This window comes from Rhinoderma darwinii, chromosome 3, assembly GCF_050947455.1.
Source record: "Rhinoderma darwinii isolate aRhiDar2 chromosome 3, aRhiDar2.hap1, whole genome shotgun sequence".
NCBI lineage: Eukaryota > Metazoa > Chordata > Amphibia > Anura > Rhinodermatidae > Rhinoderma > Rhinoderma darwinii.
This window is the reverse complement of record NC_134689.1, coordinates 235,735,097-235,755,170: the sequence shown is the minus strand read 5'-3', so window position 1 is coordinate 235,755,170 and position 20,074 is coordinate 235,735,097. Positions and strand designations below refer to the sequence as shown.

General features: G+C 43.4%; 1 protein-coding gene across 4 annotated transcripts in view; it reads left to right on the top strand.

Annotated features, from left to right (window-relative positions):
- Window positions 1-2,321: 2,321 nt before the first annotated feature.
- The window catches only part of AHCYL2 (adenosylhomocysteinase like 2), a 145,289-nt gene continuing 127,536 nt past the window's right edge, over window positions 2,322-20,074 (top strand). For 3 of the 4 annotated variants that reach the window (XM_075857541.1, XM_075857542.1, XM_075857540.1), the window contains exon 1: window positions 2,322-3,020. In XM_075857541.1, the coding sequence (XP_075713656.1) occupies window positions 2,415-3,020 (606 nt within the window). In that variant the 5' untranslated portion in view covers window positions 2,322-2,414. The remainder of the gene's footprint in view (window positions 3,021-20,074) is intronic. The other variant, XM_075857543.1, reaches the window with a different exon arrangement.

Here is a 20,074-nt window from a genome sequence, read left to right as displayed (position 1 = left end):
GAGGGATTTACTGGAAAAATTAGTCAAAATCCCTGTATTTCAAAAACAGTGAAGCTAGTTTATGCGACACGTTTTTCTTCGTGCCGTGTGAACATACCCTAAGGGAATTATTTTTCATTGGCCCCTACTTTACATTGCGGCGCAGGGAGAAGACAGAAGTTTGCTGTAGGGGGGTATAAGTATTTTTATATATTTCATATTACTTAGGCCTCATTTCGACTTCTGTTATTTTCTCCAGTGTGCTATCTGTTTTTTTTAACGGATAGCACACTGACCCATTTCTATGGGGCCATGCACATTTCTGTTGTTTTAACGGAACCGTGTGGCCATTCCGACAAAAATAGGACAGGTCCTGCTACTGTCCGTTTTTTGCGGAACAGTCTCAGCCATTTCATTCATTTGGTCCGTTGAAATAATGGACTGCATACGGAAGCCATCCCTGTGTGGCCCGTGTTTCACGGATCCGTCATTAGCGGCCATACGATGAGCAACAGATGTGTGCATGAGGACTAAGGCTCGGTTGAATGTTTGGGGGGGGGGGGGGTTTGTGAGTGTGTGTGTGTGTGTGGGGCACTCGACGAAGCAGTGGTGCTCGCAGCTGATTCTTCAAAACCGCTGATTGTCGGCTATGAATGATCAGCGGCGTCCGTGCGCTGCTGATCCTTCATAGCCGACAATTAGCTGTTTTGAAGAATCAGCTGCGAGCACCACTGCTTCGTCGAGCGCCCCCCCCCCCCGCCCACACCAGCAGTGCGGCCGGTCTTCACCAAAGTGGCGCCGGCTATACCCCTACAAACCAGCTTCTATGCTGGGTCGCTCTGAACTGCGCATGTGCAGTATAGAGCTAGACGGCAGAGGCACAGGATGTAAGGATGGGTCCCGTTCGTTATGTCCTATAGCTGCCATATTTCATCTATGAATGTGTCCTTTAGGCCTTATTTACACGAAAGTGTGCGTTTTGCGCGTGTAAAAACGCAGCATTTTGCGCGCGTTTACAGTTGTGTGTCATCAGTGTTTGGTACGGGCCTGCGTTATTTTTGGCATCCTTATGTCACATGTTTTTGAAGTTTTTAAAATGAAATGAAGGAGGTGTTTTTATTTTTCTCTTCATCTCTTGAGCCATTGTTGCGCGAATCACGCACAGTACACGGATGTGCGTCTGTGTGATGTCTATGATTTTCACGCACCCATTGACTTCAATGGGTGCGTGATGCGCAAAAAACGCTCAAGTATAGGACATGCAGTGAGTTTCGCTGCGTGAAAAACACGGAATGTCTGAATGGCCACATTGACTTACATAGGTCCGTGCGACATGCGTGATTTTCACGCACGTATCACGGAAGTGAAATACGCTCGTGTAAATAAGGCCTTAGAGACACATACACAGATGAAAGAAAACACGGCAGCCCCCAGTGAAGTAAAAAAAAGTATTAATAAAAAACACAAAACATTTTGTGTGAAAAAATAAAGTAAATATATTTTATTAAATAAAAACACATAAATTAATAAAAATAAAATAATTCATGACACCTTTCCTTTAACCCCTTAGTGACCAGCCTATTTTAGGCCTTAATGACCAAGGCCTCCGGCGCGTCCTAATAGGCATATGCCCAGGGCAGACCTGGGGTCCTTTATCAGGCCCCCGGCTGCCATGACACCCCATCGGAGACCCGCGAATGCATTTACGGGCCGCCGATGGGTGAGAGAGGGAGCTCACTCCCACTGTTAAATGTTTAACAAGTTAAATGCTGCGGTCGATATTGACGGTGGCCTTTAACGGGTTAAATGACCGCTATCTAAGTAAACTTCAATCGCGGGCGTTGGAGCAGGAGCCCAGCTATCATCAAACAGCAGAGCCCCGGCTCCAGCCTGCACGGGACACCCATGCAGGACTTAGACTGGGCCACCGTGAAAAGGCGGCGGCCTAGCCTAAGACCCCTTAGTGACAGGCGTGAAAAGGCGTATTGGTGGTCACTAAGGGGTTAAACTAAGTAGGAGGGTCTGTACAAAACGAGAAGGCCTATACATTTACAAGCCCATGTGTAACGTTGCTAATAAAGAGTGTTGAAATAGGAAGCTCCGCCTCACTCTTCTTCATGCAGGAACGCATTGCACTCTGGTTATTGTAGTAAAGTGACACTTTCAAGACAATAACGAATAAGAGCTAGGACTACAAAACCCGCCATGCTTCACCAAGTGCATCAATAAACACGGAGCATGTCGGTATTTGTGGTCCAGTATGATCAATAATTTCCTTGTGCAGATTCTGTGAAAAACTATATTTCCCATGTTCCACAGCGGCGTCTGAGGGACAGCTTGCGGGGGCGTGTCAGAGGCTGCCGGCAGCGTGCTAGTGTTTGTGTGCATCAGGAGGCGGCTGAGGAGATAGAGTCGGGACATACGTGTTTGTCGCTATGTCCGTGCAGGTAGTGACAGCGAAGATGGCAGAAGTGGAGCTGAAAGAAACAGCTAGAGAGAAGACGAATGATGCAGTTCGTGAGAAGCCGAATGAAGGAGCTAGAGAGAGGCCGAATGAAGGAGCTAGAGAGAGGCCGAATGAAGAGGCTAGAGAGAGGCCGAATGAAGGGGCTAGAGAGAGGCCGAATGAAGGGGCTAGAGAGAGGCCGAATGAAGGGGCTAGAGAGAGGCCGAATGAAGGGGCTAGAGAGAGGCCGAATGAAGGGGCTAGAGAGAGGCCGAATGAAGGGGCTAGAGAGAGGCCGAATGAAGCTGCTCGGGAGACACCGAATGAAGCTGCTAGAGAGTGGCCGAATGAAGCTGCTAGAGAGTGGCCGAAAGAAGCTGCTCGGGAGAAACCGAATGAAGCAGCCGCCCCTGCAGTATCTAACATTGCTGCCCTGCCTAATGAGCGCGACAACACCGCGGTGTCCCCATTCAACCAGCCGGTGAAGGGCGTCCCAGCCTCTGCCATGAAAAGAACCGATCCGACGCAGCGCCATGGAGAAGGAGCGAGCAGCCCAGAGGGTGCAGTCAGCGAGGCCCCGCGTACTGTAAAAAAGGTAATGTTCCCCGGATCACCGTAATGTGACCCAGTTATGTCCGGAATAAGGGACGCGTTATTGACGTACGCAAGCAAGCTCTAGTGCGGCAGGGACAGTCATTACTACTTGTACCGTGACGTCACCTAGTCGGTGTTCCCTGCTGCTTATCTATCAATTGTAATATCTGTTCTATTAGTTGTGATCTCCCGAGTTACCTGTTTCTTTGACATTCACCAATGCCGTTCTCATAATAGTCATGTAATTATGCAGCGTATACAGGCGCAAAACCTAATGCCTAGTGACGCTTTCCTTATGCTGCTGCGGACTTCTTTTCCTCCATCTATTGGCGGGAGAACACGCGCAGTTGCTATGGTGTGATATGCACAGGTGTGTGCAGCGGCTGTCATTGAGAGATTCCTCCAACAGTGCGTTCTGTTCTCTCATTGGTCAGAGTCTAGAGGCGCGTTGATTGGTGTTCTCCTTCACGTCCAGTACGTCTCTCATGCTGAAGATGCGCCGGGAAGAAGCGCATGATGCAGCCATTATACCGGACTTTTTTCCGGTCTTATGACCTTGACGTGTCCTTTATAATAAAGTTTACGTGTGTAATGATGAATTTTAGGTGGTAAGCTGCTTAGGCAGTTTATTGTAGAACTACATGTACCAACGTGTCTATAGGTAACTGGGGTGACCATGGGTATAACTGGGCAAAGTGTGCCAGTAATCATGTGACCATACCGGTATTTTTTTTAATATTTTTTTTTATTACAGTTGCCCATGCCAGGATTTGTCTCCAGATCTGCAGACGAATTAGGCCTCATTTAGACTGGTATATTGTACCTAGTTTCTGACATTCTATATGCAGGCTATAACACTGGGACAGCATTTACAGCACCATAGTAAAGTATGGTTTAGTGTTATATCCAGCATACGGATAGTTAAATGGACACTAACTTTTCAAACCACTTTTGCTGATCTGATAGTGTACCTGATATAGAACAACTTTGTAATTTACTTACTGTTAAAATGTTGTTGTTTTATCATAGCAAATTCTGTGAATTTACTGCCACTAGGTGTCTCCCTTCCTGTAATCCGCTGTCAACCCCGTGTTGTCAAGCATTGTCCGACCCTTGTTAGGCTGGATTCACACGAGCATGTTCGGTCCGTAAAGGACGGAACGTATTTCGGCAACAAGTCCCGGACCGAACACACTGCAGGGAGCTCGGCTCCTAGTATACGTTCCGTCCATTACATAACATGCTCGTGTGAATCCAGCCTTACAGAACAGAAGAGATGGGCTGGAGAGGGGAGGGGGTAGCAGGAGGAGGGAGCTGAGAGAGTGTGACTCTGCAACACACTGCATGTAAGTCTGTGATGGTAAGATTTGTATGTCACCCCGGTGCTGGATTCTCAGCTACGCTTCTGTATAGTTTCCACTATATGCTGCTGCAGTATGTATGTGTTTATAGGAAAGCAGGATTCTCCTCTGTGTGCAGTGTATAGAAGACATGATAGTTGACATGACAATTGGGCTCCACCCACTAGCTCAGAGACAACTGAGAATTAGAAAGCGAGCCTGCAGAGTGGAAAACTACTAAATAATGCCACATACGAGTCATATAATGGCCAGAAATAGTGTTCTACCTCATGTAGCCACATATGACTGGTAATTCTGAAAAGTTAGGTACAATTTGAATATGGGTAAATGAGGCTCTGTTGTAAAAAGAAAAAAAAATTGCTGGACTATGTAGTGACGTTGTTTTGTTTTTGTTTGTTTTATCAAACAAGGGAGCCTGTGGCTGACGTATACCTTTTACATTGACATACGTCAGAGCCTTCCATCAGGAAGCACTCCCACTGTATATGTCTGATGGAAGGCTCAGACGTGATGTAAACAAAACCTAAGGAAGCTGTGAGATACCCTTGTGGAAGCTGTGGTTGTGCCCATATTGGCTGTTGAATAACAACCAAACTGTGGCATTTAGATGGATTTATTTAACCCATTGAATGTACATCATATGGACACTAAGTTGTTATAAGCAAAAACTGAAGTGCCAGGTTTCATTTTTATTCCATATACATTGTAGAAACCTACCCATGCACCCAGAAAACAGAGTGCTGTGTACCTATATAAAAAATACCCATTCAAGTCTACCACACTTTTTTTCTTTACACCAGGTGCACACTGTCTTAAAGCTTACCTAACTTTTCAGGTGATTTTTCAGAATAAGCTGTCATATGTGTGTACATGAGGAATAACACTATTTCTGGCCATTATATGACTTGTATTCTGCATTATTTAGCAGTTTTCCCCTCTGCAGGTTCTATCTCTAATCCTTCGTTGTTTTGGAGCTAGTGGGTGGAGACTAACTGCTATCGTGTGTCTTCTATACACAGCACACATAGAGAAAATCCTGCTCTTCTATCTCTATATATCACATATACACTCCTCAACATTGAAATTGCAACACCAAGAAGGACAAGATGTAAGGTTATTCAAATTGAGGAAGTGACAGGTGTCACTAAGATCTGCAAATTATAAGATTTTCAAGCATCTATCTCCAATCTGTGGGATATGGGAGCAGCATAAAAACCAGATTGAAAGTAAAGTTGTCAGGTTTTTTTTAGCCACATGAAACCTCAAAAATTGGATTGAGTGGTGTGCGATGACTGTGAGATGCTTCCTGTTCGTCGAATGCCAGTTATTGCCACTTGACGCAAACTGAGAGGGACAGGATCCTTGAATGCTACGCGCCTAGGCAGAGATGTCCGCATTGTTCAACGTTGTGTTGTCGAGAGGTTGGGAGAACAAGAACGAACGGGAATGACCAGAAGAGGTGCGCCGGAGGCAAACCTGCACTGTCTGATTGGAAGAATGGCGCGCAGGAATCCATTCTGTACTTCAAGTGAAATTGGTCGTCCCGTTCCAAGCCTAGGGTGGCAACCAGTGTCCACACAAACCATCAGAAAGCGTTTGCACGACATTGGGCTATGAGCCAGACATCCAGCTACAGGTGTTCCATTGAAAACACGCCACTGCTATCATGGTGCACAGCAAGATGGCAATGGAGGTCTATCCTCCTCAGCGATGAATCCTGCTTTTCTCTGACACCATGATAGCCAGAGATTAGTCTGGAGACCTCATGGGCAATGCCATGAAGAGGCTTTCACAGGTCCTACTCCTGGGATTATGGTGTGGGGTGGCATAATGTACAATAGCGGGATCCCTCTAGTCTTCATTTCAGGTACACTAACAGATCGGCGTTACGTTGATCTGGTCGTAGAACCAGTGGTACGGTCATTTCTCCAAAGTGTCCCAGAAGCCGTTTTTCAACAGGCCAACGCCAGGCCGCGTGTTGCGTGTGCTACTGTGAGCATCCTGTGTGGCCTAAACATGCTACCTTGGCCTGCAGCGTCTCCAGACTTGTCTCCCATCGATCACGTCTGGGACGTCATTGGTCGGCAACTGCAAAGGTAGCTGCCAGCTGTCAATCTTGATGATTTGCGTGCATTCAGCGTGGCATAACATTCGTCCGACAACCATTAATAACCTCATTGTTAGCATGTCACGGTGTAAGTACGTTCATTTCTGCGCGTGGCGCTCATACTCTATATTGAGTAAATCAAGATGCTTGGAATGTTTTGTTTCCATTTTTTTATCATTTGTATATCATTAACGTGTCTATTGATCCTGTGATTTCCACAATACCAAAGCTTTTCCTTCCTGGTGTTGCAATTTCAATGTTGAGTGTATATAGAAGCTGCAGCAGCATGGGGGAGATTATACAGCCGTAATGAGCAATGTAGCTGAGAATTCAGCACTGGGGTGACAGAAGTCTTACCAGCCTCCTGTGTCTCCTCTCTCTCTCTCGGTTCCTGATCCCCCTCTCCTCTCCATAGACTTGCATGCAGCGTGTCTGTCTCTCCCTGCTCCCTCCTCCCCCTCCCCTCTCCATAGACTTGTATAGGAAGGCAGTAAAGAGACACACCGCCTCCTTCTCCAATCTATCTCGTCTGCACTGAAACCAGGGATGGACTTTGCTTGACAGAAGGGCGTGGACTGCAGATTACCGGAAAGGAGACCTAGTGGCAGTAATTTCACACAGAATTTGCATGGATAAAACAACCAACTTTTAACAGTAAGTCAATTACAAAGTTGATATTTATCATGTATACTATTAGATTAGCAGAAGTTGTTTTAAAAATAAAGGCTGTTTTACACTGGGCGATTATCTGGCAGACCAGCATTCATAGAACGCTCGTTGCCCTGTTTAAACAGGGCAGTGATCAGCAGATGAACAAGCAAACGCTCGTTCATCTGCTGATCCTATTGTTTTAAAAAACTGAAATATTCTCGTTGTCGGCAGCACATATCCACGTCGTTAGCCCAACAAATAAAAAAAATTATAGCCATTTAACGAACGCGTTCTAAAAAGGGCTAAACGGTGTCTGGTCCTGAAGGCTCAAAATAGCCCGGTCCTGAACTGGTTAACGTGCGGCCACTAACAGGCTATTTGACAGCCGCACCGAACATGGTGCCGGCGCAGTTGTTAGCCGCTTTGTGACCGTGTCAGGGCCGCTCCCTGTGGCCTTACCCTAACAGGGTCATTAGTGTTAATTTAACATGGCCGTGTTTTTGTGTCCGTACTATGGCAGCAAGACCCAGACCCCCTACATTTCTACTAAACTTGGCACCACTGGGGATCTGGGTCTTGCAGCCATAAAATGAATGTTAAAATGCAGCTGTATTACAGCTGTCCGAAAGCAGCTTTAGGGCCCATGCTCTTGGCAGAGTTGCGTGCTGTACAGGCTCTATCGGACGCTGTACATATAAAATACAAAAGTGTTTAAATGCATAACAGGCAGGAGTACAATAAACATGAGCTTACTAAGTGGCAGACTGGTTCGTCAAGACCCTGTCCGCAAGGAATTACAATCTATGACTGGACTGTCAGTTTGGTCAAATTCCAGATCTAGTAACTTGCAGGTGGCGCCTAACTTTTTGGGTTGTATTTTATAGACATTCATAGAAGTTTTTATTGCTTAGCTACTTAAAATTTCTCCAAAATGAAGAAGTCTACAGTAATTTGTCCTCTTCTCCTTATTTTTTTTTCTGTTTGTGTATTACACAGTGGTTACTACTTCTTACTAGAGTTTGTATGTGATTATCGCTATTAGGCTATGTTCACACTGTTTTTTTGCAGGCAGAAAATTCTGCCTGGAAAAAAATCAGCTTTTTATTTTATTTATTTTTTTAAGTGGTTTTGCACCACACTCGTTTTTCACAGGCTTTTTTTTTTTACGCAATTTCTTCAACAGATAGGGAATACCAGGAAGTGTTTTTTGCAAAATAATACAATTAGCTAGGTTTCAGTCACCATTGAGGGGCTAACCTGACGGAAACCCTCAGCGGAAACTAACGCTGATGTGAACACACCCTTACTTTTAAAGTCTATCCTGAATCGTTAAAAAAGGCTACATACAAAGTTTTGCGTGTTTTTTTTTTTGTTTGGCGTTTTTGGGGTCGTTAGCATTACAAACCCTGCATGCTCTGGGTATATTTTTTTTTTCTGGTAGGCTTTTCATAGGCTTTTTTTCCTGTAGTTTAAAGTATGGCTTCGTAATATAAGTTTTTACTTCCTGCAGTATTCACTTCACGAGTATATATATTTATGTGTAAATGGAATATGTCACCAGGTATAGGCCTGATTCACACGAACGTGTCCGTTTTGCACGCGTAAAAAAGCTGCGTTTGTCCTGTGTTGCAGTTCCGTGTGACCTCTGTGTACGGTGCGTGTCAGCATTTTTTATGTGTCATCCGTATCTCACGCATTTTTTACGTCCGCAAAAAAAACTGAAGGAGGTGTTTTTCTTGTTCTTATAGTTTCTTTAGCAACTGTTGCGTAAATTACGGACATCACACGGATGTGCGTCCGTGTTCTCCGTGATTTTCACACACCCATTGACTTGCGTGATGTGCATTCCTTCAGGAATTTTGAGGCAGATTTTGATCTGCCTGCACTTTCTTTGCTGAAGTATCCGCTGTGTTTTTCAGCCGCAGCCATTGAGCACCGCGGGCAAAAAAATTCAGCGAAAACGCTTTCTCTGCCTCCCCATTGATTTCAATGGGAGGCCAAAGACGGAACCGCCGGAGGAAAGCGCATTTTTTCGACTCACAGGGGGAAAAAAACGTTCCAGCCTTCTATTGAAATCAATGGGAGGCTGTTTTGGATGTTTTTTGGCGCAGTTTCCGCATCAAATAGTGCCAAAAAACGTTGTGAACTAGCCCTAAGGGTCAATGCACACGATGCGTATTACGTGCGGCAAAACCGCAGCGTAATACAGTACCAGCATGAGATTTCAGGAAATCTCACGTACACTGCTGTATGTTTCTGCACGTAAATTGACCTTTGGTGCAGACTTTAGAATCCGCAGCATGTCAATTTATCTTGCGTTTCCACTTGCGAATTATCTGCCTATCGTTGAGGAAAATCGCATCAAAATCTGCAGCAAGAAAACGCGCCGAAAAACGCGTCAATGTGAAAAACACATTGAAAAGCGCGTGATTAGGTGCGTTTTTTTTTTTGTTTTTTTTTCCAATTCAAAGTTTTTATTAGTTTAAATACAAACACATAGAAAATGTGTCTCCATAATATAACCTGGCAAATAGGGCGCAGCCCAAACAAAAAGGGTAAACATCACAACCCAAGAGGAGCCCCCACCACTACAGCCATCTGGATAACACAATGGGAAGGAGTAGGACGGAAAAAGCAATGGTGAGGAGAACCAGACAATGTGCAATACGTCAACGTCCTGTAGAATCTGAGATGCAATGGCCAAAGCATGGGAGCACCCCCACAGGGAGCAAAGACCATTCAGAGTAGACACAAGGGAGAGAGGGAAAGAATAGCATAGGAGACAAACAAAGCAGGGAAGAGACTAGGGTAGGTTGTGGTGAGCCTGGGCTCCATCTCCGGATACTCGTGAAGACCTAAAAGTAAGAAAAGGCCGCTATGCACATAATAAATACCTGAGCGAGCCGAGCAAACCAGCATTCTCCTTTAGGGTATGTGCGCACACACTAATTACGTCCGTAATTGACGGACGTATTTCGGCCGCAAGTACCGGACCGAACACAGTGCAGGGAGCCGGGCTCCTAGCATCATAGTTATGTATGATGCTAGGAGTCCCTGCCTCGCTGCAGGACAACTGTCCCGTACTGAAAACATGTTTTCAGTACGGGACAGTTGTCCTGCAGCGAGACAGGGACTCCTAGCATTGTACATAAGTATGCTGCTAGGAGCCCGGCTCCCTGCACTGTGTTCGGTCCGGGACTTGCGGCCGAAATACGTCCGTCAATTACGGACGTAATTAGTGTGTGTGCACATACCCTTACAGGAAAAATGAATTAAAATGGAATTTCTGCCCAAAAAATGAAATTTGTAGATTTCCCCGCTACATTGCTTTAATTCCTGTGAAACGCCTAAAGGGTTAAAAAAAACTTTCTGAATGCTGTTTTGAATACTTTGAGGGGTGAAGTTTTTAAAGTGGGGTGATTTGTGGGGGTTTCTAATATATAAGGCCCTCAAAGCCACTTAACAACTGAACTGTTCCCTAAAAAAATGGGCTTTTGAAATTTTCTTGAAAATATGAGAAATTGCTGCTAACTTATAAGTCTTGTAACGTCCTAGAAAAATAAAAGTATGTTCAAAAAATGATGCAAACATAAAGTAGACATATGGGAAATGTTAGCTAGTAACTATTTTGTGTGGTATTACTATCTGTTTTACAAGCAGATACATTTGAATTTAGAAAATGCTAATTTTTTGCACATTTTCTCTAAATTTTGGTGTTTTTCACACAAAAATATTGAATATATCGACCAAATTTTTTCACTAACTTAAAGTACAATATGTCACGAGAAAACAATCTCAGAATCGCTTGGATAGGTAAAAGCATTCCCGAGTTATTACCACATAAAGTAACACACGTCAGATTTAAAAAATGAGGCTGTCATTTGGTCCAAAAGTGGCTCAGTCCGGAAGGGGTTAAAAGAAGTAGGACTACTCTGCTAACCTGGCATTGCTGCATTGTGTGTGGAATTGAGGCTTTTATGGAGGTGATAACAATTTCCTGACTGCATTCTTTATACAAGGCTGGGAATATGCACCCTGCACTCAGAAATGGCAGTGATTAAATGAATGAATCATTACACAGTCCCTGACGGGATGATGTGTCCTTGTGCAGGCTTTACATGATGTTGAATATCTGCATCATCAATATAGCCCGGCTCTGTTAATATGTCAGCCCCTTCTGTGAGCGTCTGCTTTTGGTTTACCTCTTCTTGATCAAAAGTTTGCTATTCTCTTATAGTATTCTCCTAATTGGACGTGTGCAAGCTTTATCACATATTGGGAAGAGCAGCTCTTAGGTGAATCCGTTAACTATGCATGACTTATTTCACTTGCTCAGCCAGCAAAACACGGCTGTTGCTAGGTTATGTATATGACGGACAGACTGCGTATCTGAGCAAGTTGTATTCCAGTTGTAATATTTAATGGTCTGTGATAACCAATCCTTTTTTGGGCAAATTTGTGTCCTCGATAAGAGGACAACACCTAAGCCCCTGCGGTTCTACTGAATAGAGTTTAGATTGCTATAGAATCCTATGGTAATCTAAATTCCGTTCAGTAGAACCATGGGGAGTCCAGGTGTCGCAACCATAACCTGGATGCTATAGTGCGCCAGTATTATGGCCACCCTGAACTGACACTGCCTCAGGTTGCACCTCCTGTTATCCAGGACAATTTTTACTCTCTTGACGTGTATACATAATCCCTGATATTTATAAGATAAAAAAATTCATACTACACCCTATATCCATACCTTGCAACTTGTCATGATTCCTCTCGGCATTTTAACATGCAAATGTCTTAGGGCCTGTTCACATCAGCGTTGCCCTTCCATTGAGGGGTTTCAGTCATGTTAACCCCTCAATGGAAAGGCAAACTGTAACCTCCGCTTCCGTTTCCCACACCATTGATCTCAATGGTAACAAACGTTGCTAATGGTCTGTTTGTCACCGTTGTGACGGCTCTGTTGGAGGTTTCCTCAGTCGACTGCGCTATCGATTCCGTCAAAACAACGGAACCGTGTCACAACGGCGACAAACTGAAACCTTCAGCAACGTTGCCTTTCCATTGAGGGGTTAACACGACGCAAACCCCTCAATGGAAGGGCAACGCTGATGTGAACACAGCCTTACAGCAATTTTGTGTCAGTATGTATTTTTTGCAAAGAAAATAAACTATTAAAAGTTTGTGTTTGGCTAAAAATCTTACTTTGGCAGACACAACGTCTTCTAAAAATTTAAATTCAAGATGCGCAGGGCCACATGCGCACATTCATGCATGCCACTTATGCCTATGTCTACATGAACGTATCACAAAATCACCAGAACTGAAGAGACCAAAAATCTGGTTTAAAGCTGGAAATGGAAAAAAGATTAAAAAAATAAAATAAAAAAAAGTCAAATTCTAACCTATGCATCTCCATGGTAACAGACCACAGACAAACTCTGTGTTGTCTAATCCTGTAGTCATACTCCCTTCCATCTGTACTGTACATATATATGGTAATTAGTAAGAAGTAGGGGACAGATAAAAGGGAGTATGACTGCAGGATTGTACAATACAGGGTTTGTTTGTCCGTTACCATAGAGATACAAAGGTCTGCATAGGAGCTGTAGAAAGAAAAGATAGGACGTTTGTAATAAAGACCTATTACAACGTTGCATCATTTCTTAATTCTTTTTTTTTTAATGTGTTTATTTCTGTTACTAAAATAGCGTGCTCACATTCCACTGCGTTGTATAGAAGTTTGTACTCACTGTCCTTGTGGCTTACAATTTAAGTACCCGATACGTATGTTTTTGGGAGTGTGGGAAGAAACCAGAGTACCTAAAGGAAACCCATACAAGCATGGTCAGAACATACAAACTTCATGCGGATTTTAACCCAGGACTTCAGTGTTGAAATGCAACAGTGCTAACCAGGCCGCCACCGTGTTTTGCAGCAATAACGAAAAATAAAAATATTCCAAAGGTGTATATAGCCTCAAAGATTTCTGGGAAAAATTGGAACCTGCTGAAAAAATAGATGAGCCGTTTCTGCAGTGCAGGTTTTCTATATAAACAATGGATTTGAATGGTCACTATGAACAACTCTGACAATTCTGAACTGCCAGCGCCCAGGGTTGGAAGAAGTTTCACGAGGAGAGTGTAGCAGGCATTCCTGAAATGATACTGGGCAGAAATAGTATATTTAAAATATTTTGCATTATGGACTTCAGTATTAAGGTGGTTATCTGGGAAGTGCAAACTTTTTCTTAGGGGCTGCAAATGAGATAAATAAAAATAAACAAAAAACAATACTTACCTACTTTTACCCCAGGGATCCAGTGCGGTCTCTCCGGCGGTAGTCCTGGTACTTGCTCACATCCACGTAGTATGTGACCCCTGCAGCCAAACAGAGGATTCAGCGGCCACATGATGTATTTCTGGCACTTTGCCAGAAATACAATTCCTCACCAGAGAGCCCCACTGAGCCCTTTGATTGGCTGCAGCGTTCACGTGCATGTAAACACGCATTGGGAGTGCTGCCGGTGCAAGGATAGGTAAGTATTAGTCCCTAAGAAAAAAAATTGAACTTCCGGAATAACCTCTTTGAAGGGGTTGTCCACAGGATAGGTCATCTGTTTATGATCAGCGGTTCTGGCTGCCTCCGGGCACCAGATGTTGTTCTGCCTCTGGGCAGCTGGAACAGCTGATTGGTGCGGGTGTCGGACCTGTGCCGGTCGTATACTGATGACCTATCCTGTTGATAGGTCATCAGTTGTCCGGCTGTTTAACAGCAATGGCCTATTCAGTATTTTCATGATGTGGTTTAGCTGCAAAATCCTTTATTTTATTAATGAAGCTTCCCCTTTAAACAACATTGCTCTGGAGGGAGGCGAACTGGAATGTGAGCTTAATCTGTATATAGAGTAATAGTTGTAAGTAACCTCACCTTGTAGGAGGGATTGTATTCAGGCCCTGCTTTTATACACAATGCCTGTCTTATACTAACAAGTAAAGGAGCACAGGGAAATATCATTGAGGAGGATGAAGTCTCAGGTTGCCTAAACAAGTTCTTAGTGAAAGCTTTCTCTCCAGTGATCAGAAAGGCCTTTTATTACCCCTTTTCTGTGGATGGGTAGTGGCAAGGAGAGAAAGTTATCTCCTGCCCTTAGTGCACTTCTCTTGGTTGGCCAAACACAATGACCTTTATGCTCTGCCGGAGGTTGCCTCCAGCTCATTAAATGCACAGCCCATTAATAATAAACCTGAAAGGCAAACTGCTGTATTTTCCAAGCCATAGTCTGTATCTGTGTGTTTAGCCGGTCTGTCTGTTTCCTAAATCCTGACATCAAGGCAGATCTCTGTAGACACACACTGTAAATTGCTTATGTAGAGGGGGAAATTGTTTGCTCTTCACTGTAGTAAGTAGGGAAATATTTGATGGCTCCTATTGCTCTTGTAAGGATATTAACATTAAAGCTTATACACAATTGGTTTTATTGGTGTTTCGGGTCATCATTGGTGGCAGTGGGGTTAATGAGTGATGACAGAATCTATTTATAAATGGGGGTAGTTAAATTATGCATGGTAGTCTACACATTTTCTATTGGTAAAGCATTCTAGCCACAAAAGAGAAATAATCAGCCATGATCTCTGAATGGACAGCACCTCTGGGTATGAAGCAATCTCTTGAGCAGCAGTGCGGGAGGATAGGATGGGGGGAGGAGAACAGTGCTTGTGACGAAATAACTATAACCTTGGCAACTGCTACAGGATAAAGGAAGAAGCATTCTACTGTGTTTCTACATTCATTTGTATCTCTTACCATGTGAAAGACACCAATGCTTGTATTGTTAAGAAATGGGGCTTGACCTCCATGAATTGTATCTAGGCCTGGAAACGCACATCAAGTTTTTGATGCTGTTTTTTTGAGCCAAAGCCAGGAGTGGATTCAAAAGGAATAGGAAATATAAGGGAAGAAATTATATTTCTCCTTCCTCCTCGATCCACTTCTGACTTCGGCGCAAAAACCTTCATCACAAACTGCACAAAAATCGGCAACAAAAACTCGGGAGTCTGACCCCCACCACAACGAGGAGTTGTTTGAACGTACATGGGGGTCACTTATGCACCCTGCTGCTCCATTCAATGGCTATGGGGTTTGACGGAAACTGCTACCAATCTAAAGGCCCTATTACACGACCGACAATCGGCCGGTGCAGCGAGCGCCTATCAACGAGACATCGTTGATCGGCGCTTGTTTGCTCCTGTCACGAGCTGTGGATGGGGACGTATTGTTACTCCGATAGCTCGTCCCCATACGTTATCATGTTGGCAGTGCCTCTACCTTGTTTACAGGGAGATGTGCCGCTGACCATGATAATTTTACTTTTTTTAACCCCTTAACGATCGCCCACCGTCTTTTGACGGCAGGCGGTTCATGTGCTTAGTCTACAGCGACGTCTTTTGGCGTCGCCGTAGATTAGGCTGATGAGCGCTTCTGTGAGCGCTCATCCTCTAAACAGGAGCTGTAAGTAACCGCTCCTAATCTTAGAGCAGCCTGCTAAATACAGCTGGGGCCGGAAAACATTCGGACCCCAGCTGTTTAACCCTTTGATCGCTGTGGTCCGTGGCAAGGTCTAAGGGAACTCCCCTCTTTGATCATGTCACTGGAAACCCGGTGACGTGGTCAAAGTGCAGGGAATCCCTCTGCAGTCTCCCCATGGGACCTATAAAGGACCCCTGGGCTGTCTGTTCAGTAAGCCTGCTGTTAGGGCACACCATGTGTTGTCCTAACAGCAGCATGTGTCACAGTATGATTTACTGTATTAGCATACAGGAGTATGCTGATACATTACAAGTAAAAAATAAAGTTCTAAATAAAGTTATCCCTTAATGGGATTTTAAAAAAAAGTAACAAATAAAATAAATAAATAATAAAAAAAAAAGTCCAAAAAAGTCATTTTGCATAAAATATATTTTATTGCCCCTACACTAAATAAAAACAAAAAACCTACACATATTCGGTATCTAAACGACCGTATTAACCTGAATAATTAATCTAACTGATTATTTAGCGTGAACGGGATAATAAATAAACAAGAAAAACTATGCCGAGAATCGCTTTTTTCTATATTCACGCTATAAAAATATCTTTTTTTCTACCTCCAAACTAAAAAAAAATAATACAATTTCTCCAGCATAAAACAAGGCCTTATACGGCCATGTCAACAAAAAAATTAAAAAGTTATGACTTCTGAACTGCAGAGAAGTAAAAACTGAAAAATTTAGCTCGTCATTAAGACCTTTTCAGGCCCGGTCATTAAGGGGTTAAAACAATACGACCAGCAGATAAATGAGCAAACGCTTGATCATCTGCTGATCGCTGCCCTGTTTACAAAGGGCAATTATCGGCAACAAGTTTTCTATAAACGCTTGTCTGCCCTATAATCGCCCAGTGTAAAACCCCCTTAAACCCTTAACGACATCCAACGTATGGGTGCGTTGTGTTGCTGGTGCTGGCTCAGAAGCCGAGCTCGCACCAGCGGGTGCCAGGTGTATATTACAGCTGACACCCTGAGGCGTGGCCAGGACCGGAGCTAGTCACCGATCCGGCCAATTAACCCCTTAGACGCAGTGCTCAAAAGCGAGCTCTGCATCTATGGTGTTTTCCTAGCAGATCGGAACCCCGCGATTTGCAAATCGCGGGGTTCCGATGGCTGTTCTGGCAGACCGGAGGCCTAACAATGGCCTCCTGTCTGCCAAGTACGGAAGCCTGCTGGTCCCACCCGGAAGGCGGGGCCTAAAAGGCTTCCGGTTGCTAAAGAAAGATGGTGTAGGCTCAGAACCTGAGCCTGCGACATCAGCCGCCGATGTCAGCTGTATGTTACAGCTGACACCGTGCTGTAACGGCAGGGAACGGAGCTAGCGCCGATCCCTGCCATTAACACCTTAGACTGACAGCTCTAATGCATTGCACTACGTGGGTAGTGCTATGCATTAGAGTAAAGACCAGAGGTGCAGGACCTCAAGTTGAATAAAAGTGTAAAAATAAGTTTCAAGTTAATAAAAACAAACATTGCCTGTTTTCCTATAATAAGTCTTTTATTATAGGAAAAAAATGAACGCGTTAAAAAAAGGTACACAAATTTGGTATCGCCGCGTCTGTAACTGTAATGTTATTTTTCCCACACGGTGAACACCGCAAAAAAGATAAGTAAAAAAGCATGCCAGAATCTATTTTTTTTATCACCACCCCTCCCAAAATATGGAATAAAACGAGATCAAAAAGTCGCATGTAGCCCAAAACGGAACCTATAAAAACGACAACTAGTCCCGCAAAAAAACAAGACCTCCCATAGCTTTTTTTGATTGAAAAATAAAGTTATGGCTCTCAGAATATGGCGACACAAGAAATAAATAAAATGTAAAAAAAAAGTGATTTTATTGCGTAAACGCTGCAAAACTTAAAAAAACTATATACATATGGTATCGCCGTAATACTATCGACCCGCAGAATAAAGTAAAATGCTAATTTATAGCCCACGGTGGACGCTGAAAAATATAAATACAAATCATAACAGAATTGCTGGTTTTTGGTCACCTTGCTTGCCAAAAAATGAAATAAAAAGTGATCAAACAATCGCAGGTACCAATGGTAGCAATGAAAACTACAGATTGTCCCGCAACAAATAAGCCCTGACACCGCTTCGGTGGAGAAAACATAAAGAAGTTCTGGCTCTCAGAATATGGCGATGCAAAATGTGCAGTGTGTTCCAAAAGCGGATAAGATCGGGCACCATTTATCAGTGCGTCACCGGCCACACATTGCGGATTATTTATTTACCGCATTATTATACCCTCTTAAATATCAGCAATACCTCAAACAACGACTACCAAACATAATCTGCATGCCGATAGCCAAATGGCGCTCCCTCTCATGAGCCCTACAGCGTGCCCAAACAGCAGTTTACGTCCACATATATAGCATCGCCATAGCCGGGTGAACCTGCTTAAAATTTTATGAGGTATTTGTCTGCAGAAACTGGGCACAACATATTGTGCGCTAAAATGGCATATCAGCGGAAAATTGCAATTTTTACTTTGCACCATCCGCTGCGCATTAATTTATCATGAAAAAAAAACCTGTGGGGTCAAAATGTTCACTACACACCTTAAAATGTCTTAAGGGGTGTAGTTTCCAAAATAGGGGTCACTGCTTGGGGGTTTGTTTTACTATTTGACCTCCGAGCCCTGCAATTGTGGGCCAATAGTGTGAAAATCACCGAAATAGACTTCAAATGCCCATGGTGCTCTTCACTTCTGAGCCTTGTCATATGTCCAGGAAAATGATAAATGCCTTGAGGGGTGTAGTTTCTAAAATGGGGTCACTTCTTGGGGGCTACCACTGTACTGTGGTACCTTTTTAGGTTTTTGCAAATGCAACATGGCGCCCAAAAACCAAGCAAGCAAAATCTGCGTGCCAAATAGCGCTCCTGCCTTTCTGAACCCTGCCGTGTGTCCAAACAGCAGTTTGACCCCATACGGGTTATTGCCGTAATCGGGAGAAATTGCTTTTCAAATGTTGGGGTGCTTTTTCTCCTTTTTATAAGAAAAGTAATTTTTAATTTCACAGCACAATTCCACTAAATTCAGCAAAAAAACTGTGGGGTCAAAATGCTCACTATAACCCTCGATAAATTCCTTCAGGGGTGTAGTTTCCCAAATGGGTAACTTTTGGGGGGTTTCCACAGTTTTGTCCCGTCAGGGCCTTTGCAAATGTGACATGGCACCCGAAAACCATTCCATCTAAATTTGAGCTCCCAAAGCCAAATGGTGTTCCTTCAATTCTGAACCCTGCCGTGGGTCCAAACAGCAGTTTATTACCAAATATGGGGTATTTGTTTACTCAGGAGAAACTGATTTACAAATGTTGGGGTGCTTTTTCTGCTTTAGTTATTGCGGAAATTAAAAAAAAAAATACTCACTATACCCCTAGATAATTTTCTTGAGGGGTGTAGTTTCCTAAATGGGATCACTTTTGGGGTGTTCCCACTGTTTTGGTCCCTCAGGGGCTATGTAAAGGTGACATTGCCTCCACAAACCAATCCAGCAAAATCTGAATGGCAAATAGCACTTCTTCCCTTCCGAGCCCTGCCGTGTGTCCAAACAGCCATTTATGACCACATACGGGGTATTGTTTTACTCAGGATAAACTGCTCTACAAATGTTGCTGTGCTTTTTCTGCTTTAGTTCTCGTGGAAATGAAAAAAAATTAGCTAAACCTACATTTTATTGAAAAACATGTGTTTTTATTTTCATGGACTACTTCCAATAATTTCTGCAAAAATCCTGTGGGGTCAAAATACTCACTATACCCCTAGATAATTTCATTGAGGGGTGTAGCTTCCTAAATGGGGTCACTTTTGGGGGGTTTCCACTGTTTTGGCACCACAAGACCTCTTCAAACCTGACATGGTGCCTAAAATATATTCTAATAAAAAGTAGACCCCAAAATCCACTAAGTGCTTCTAAGGCCTGTGTTTCAGTCCATTACCACTCTAGGGCCACATGTGAGATATTTCTAAAAACTGCAGAACCTGGGCAATAAATATGTTTCTCTGGTAAAACCTTCTGTTACACAGAAAAAAAATGATTAAAACTGATTCTGTGCAAAAAAAATTTAAATGTGTACATTTCACCTCCACTTTGCTGTAATTACTGTGAAGCACCTAAAGGGTTAAACGTTCTAAAAGCTGTTTTTAATACTTTGAGGGGTTAGGTTTTTAAAATGGGGTGATTTATGGGGGGTTTCTAATATATAAGGCCCTCAAAATCACTTTAGGACTGAACTTGTCCCTAAAAAAAATAGCCTTTTGGAATTGCTGCTAAAGTTCTAAGTCTTGTAACGTCCTTGAAAAAGAAAAGAATGTTCAAAAAACTACGCCAACATAAA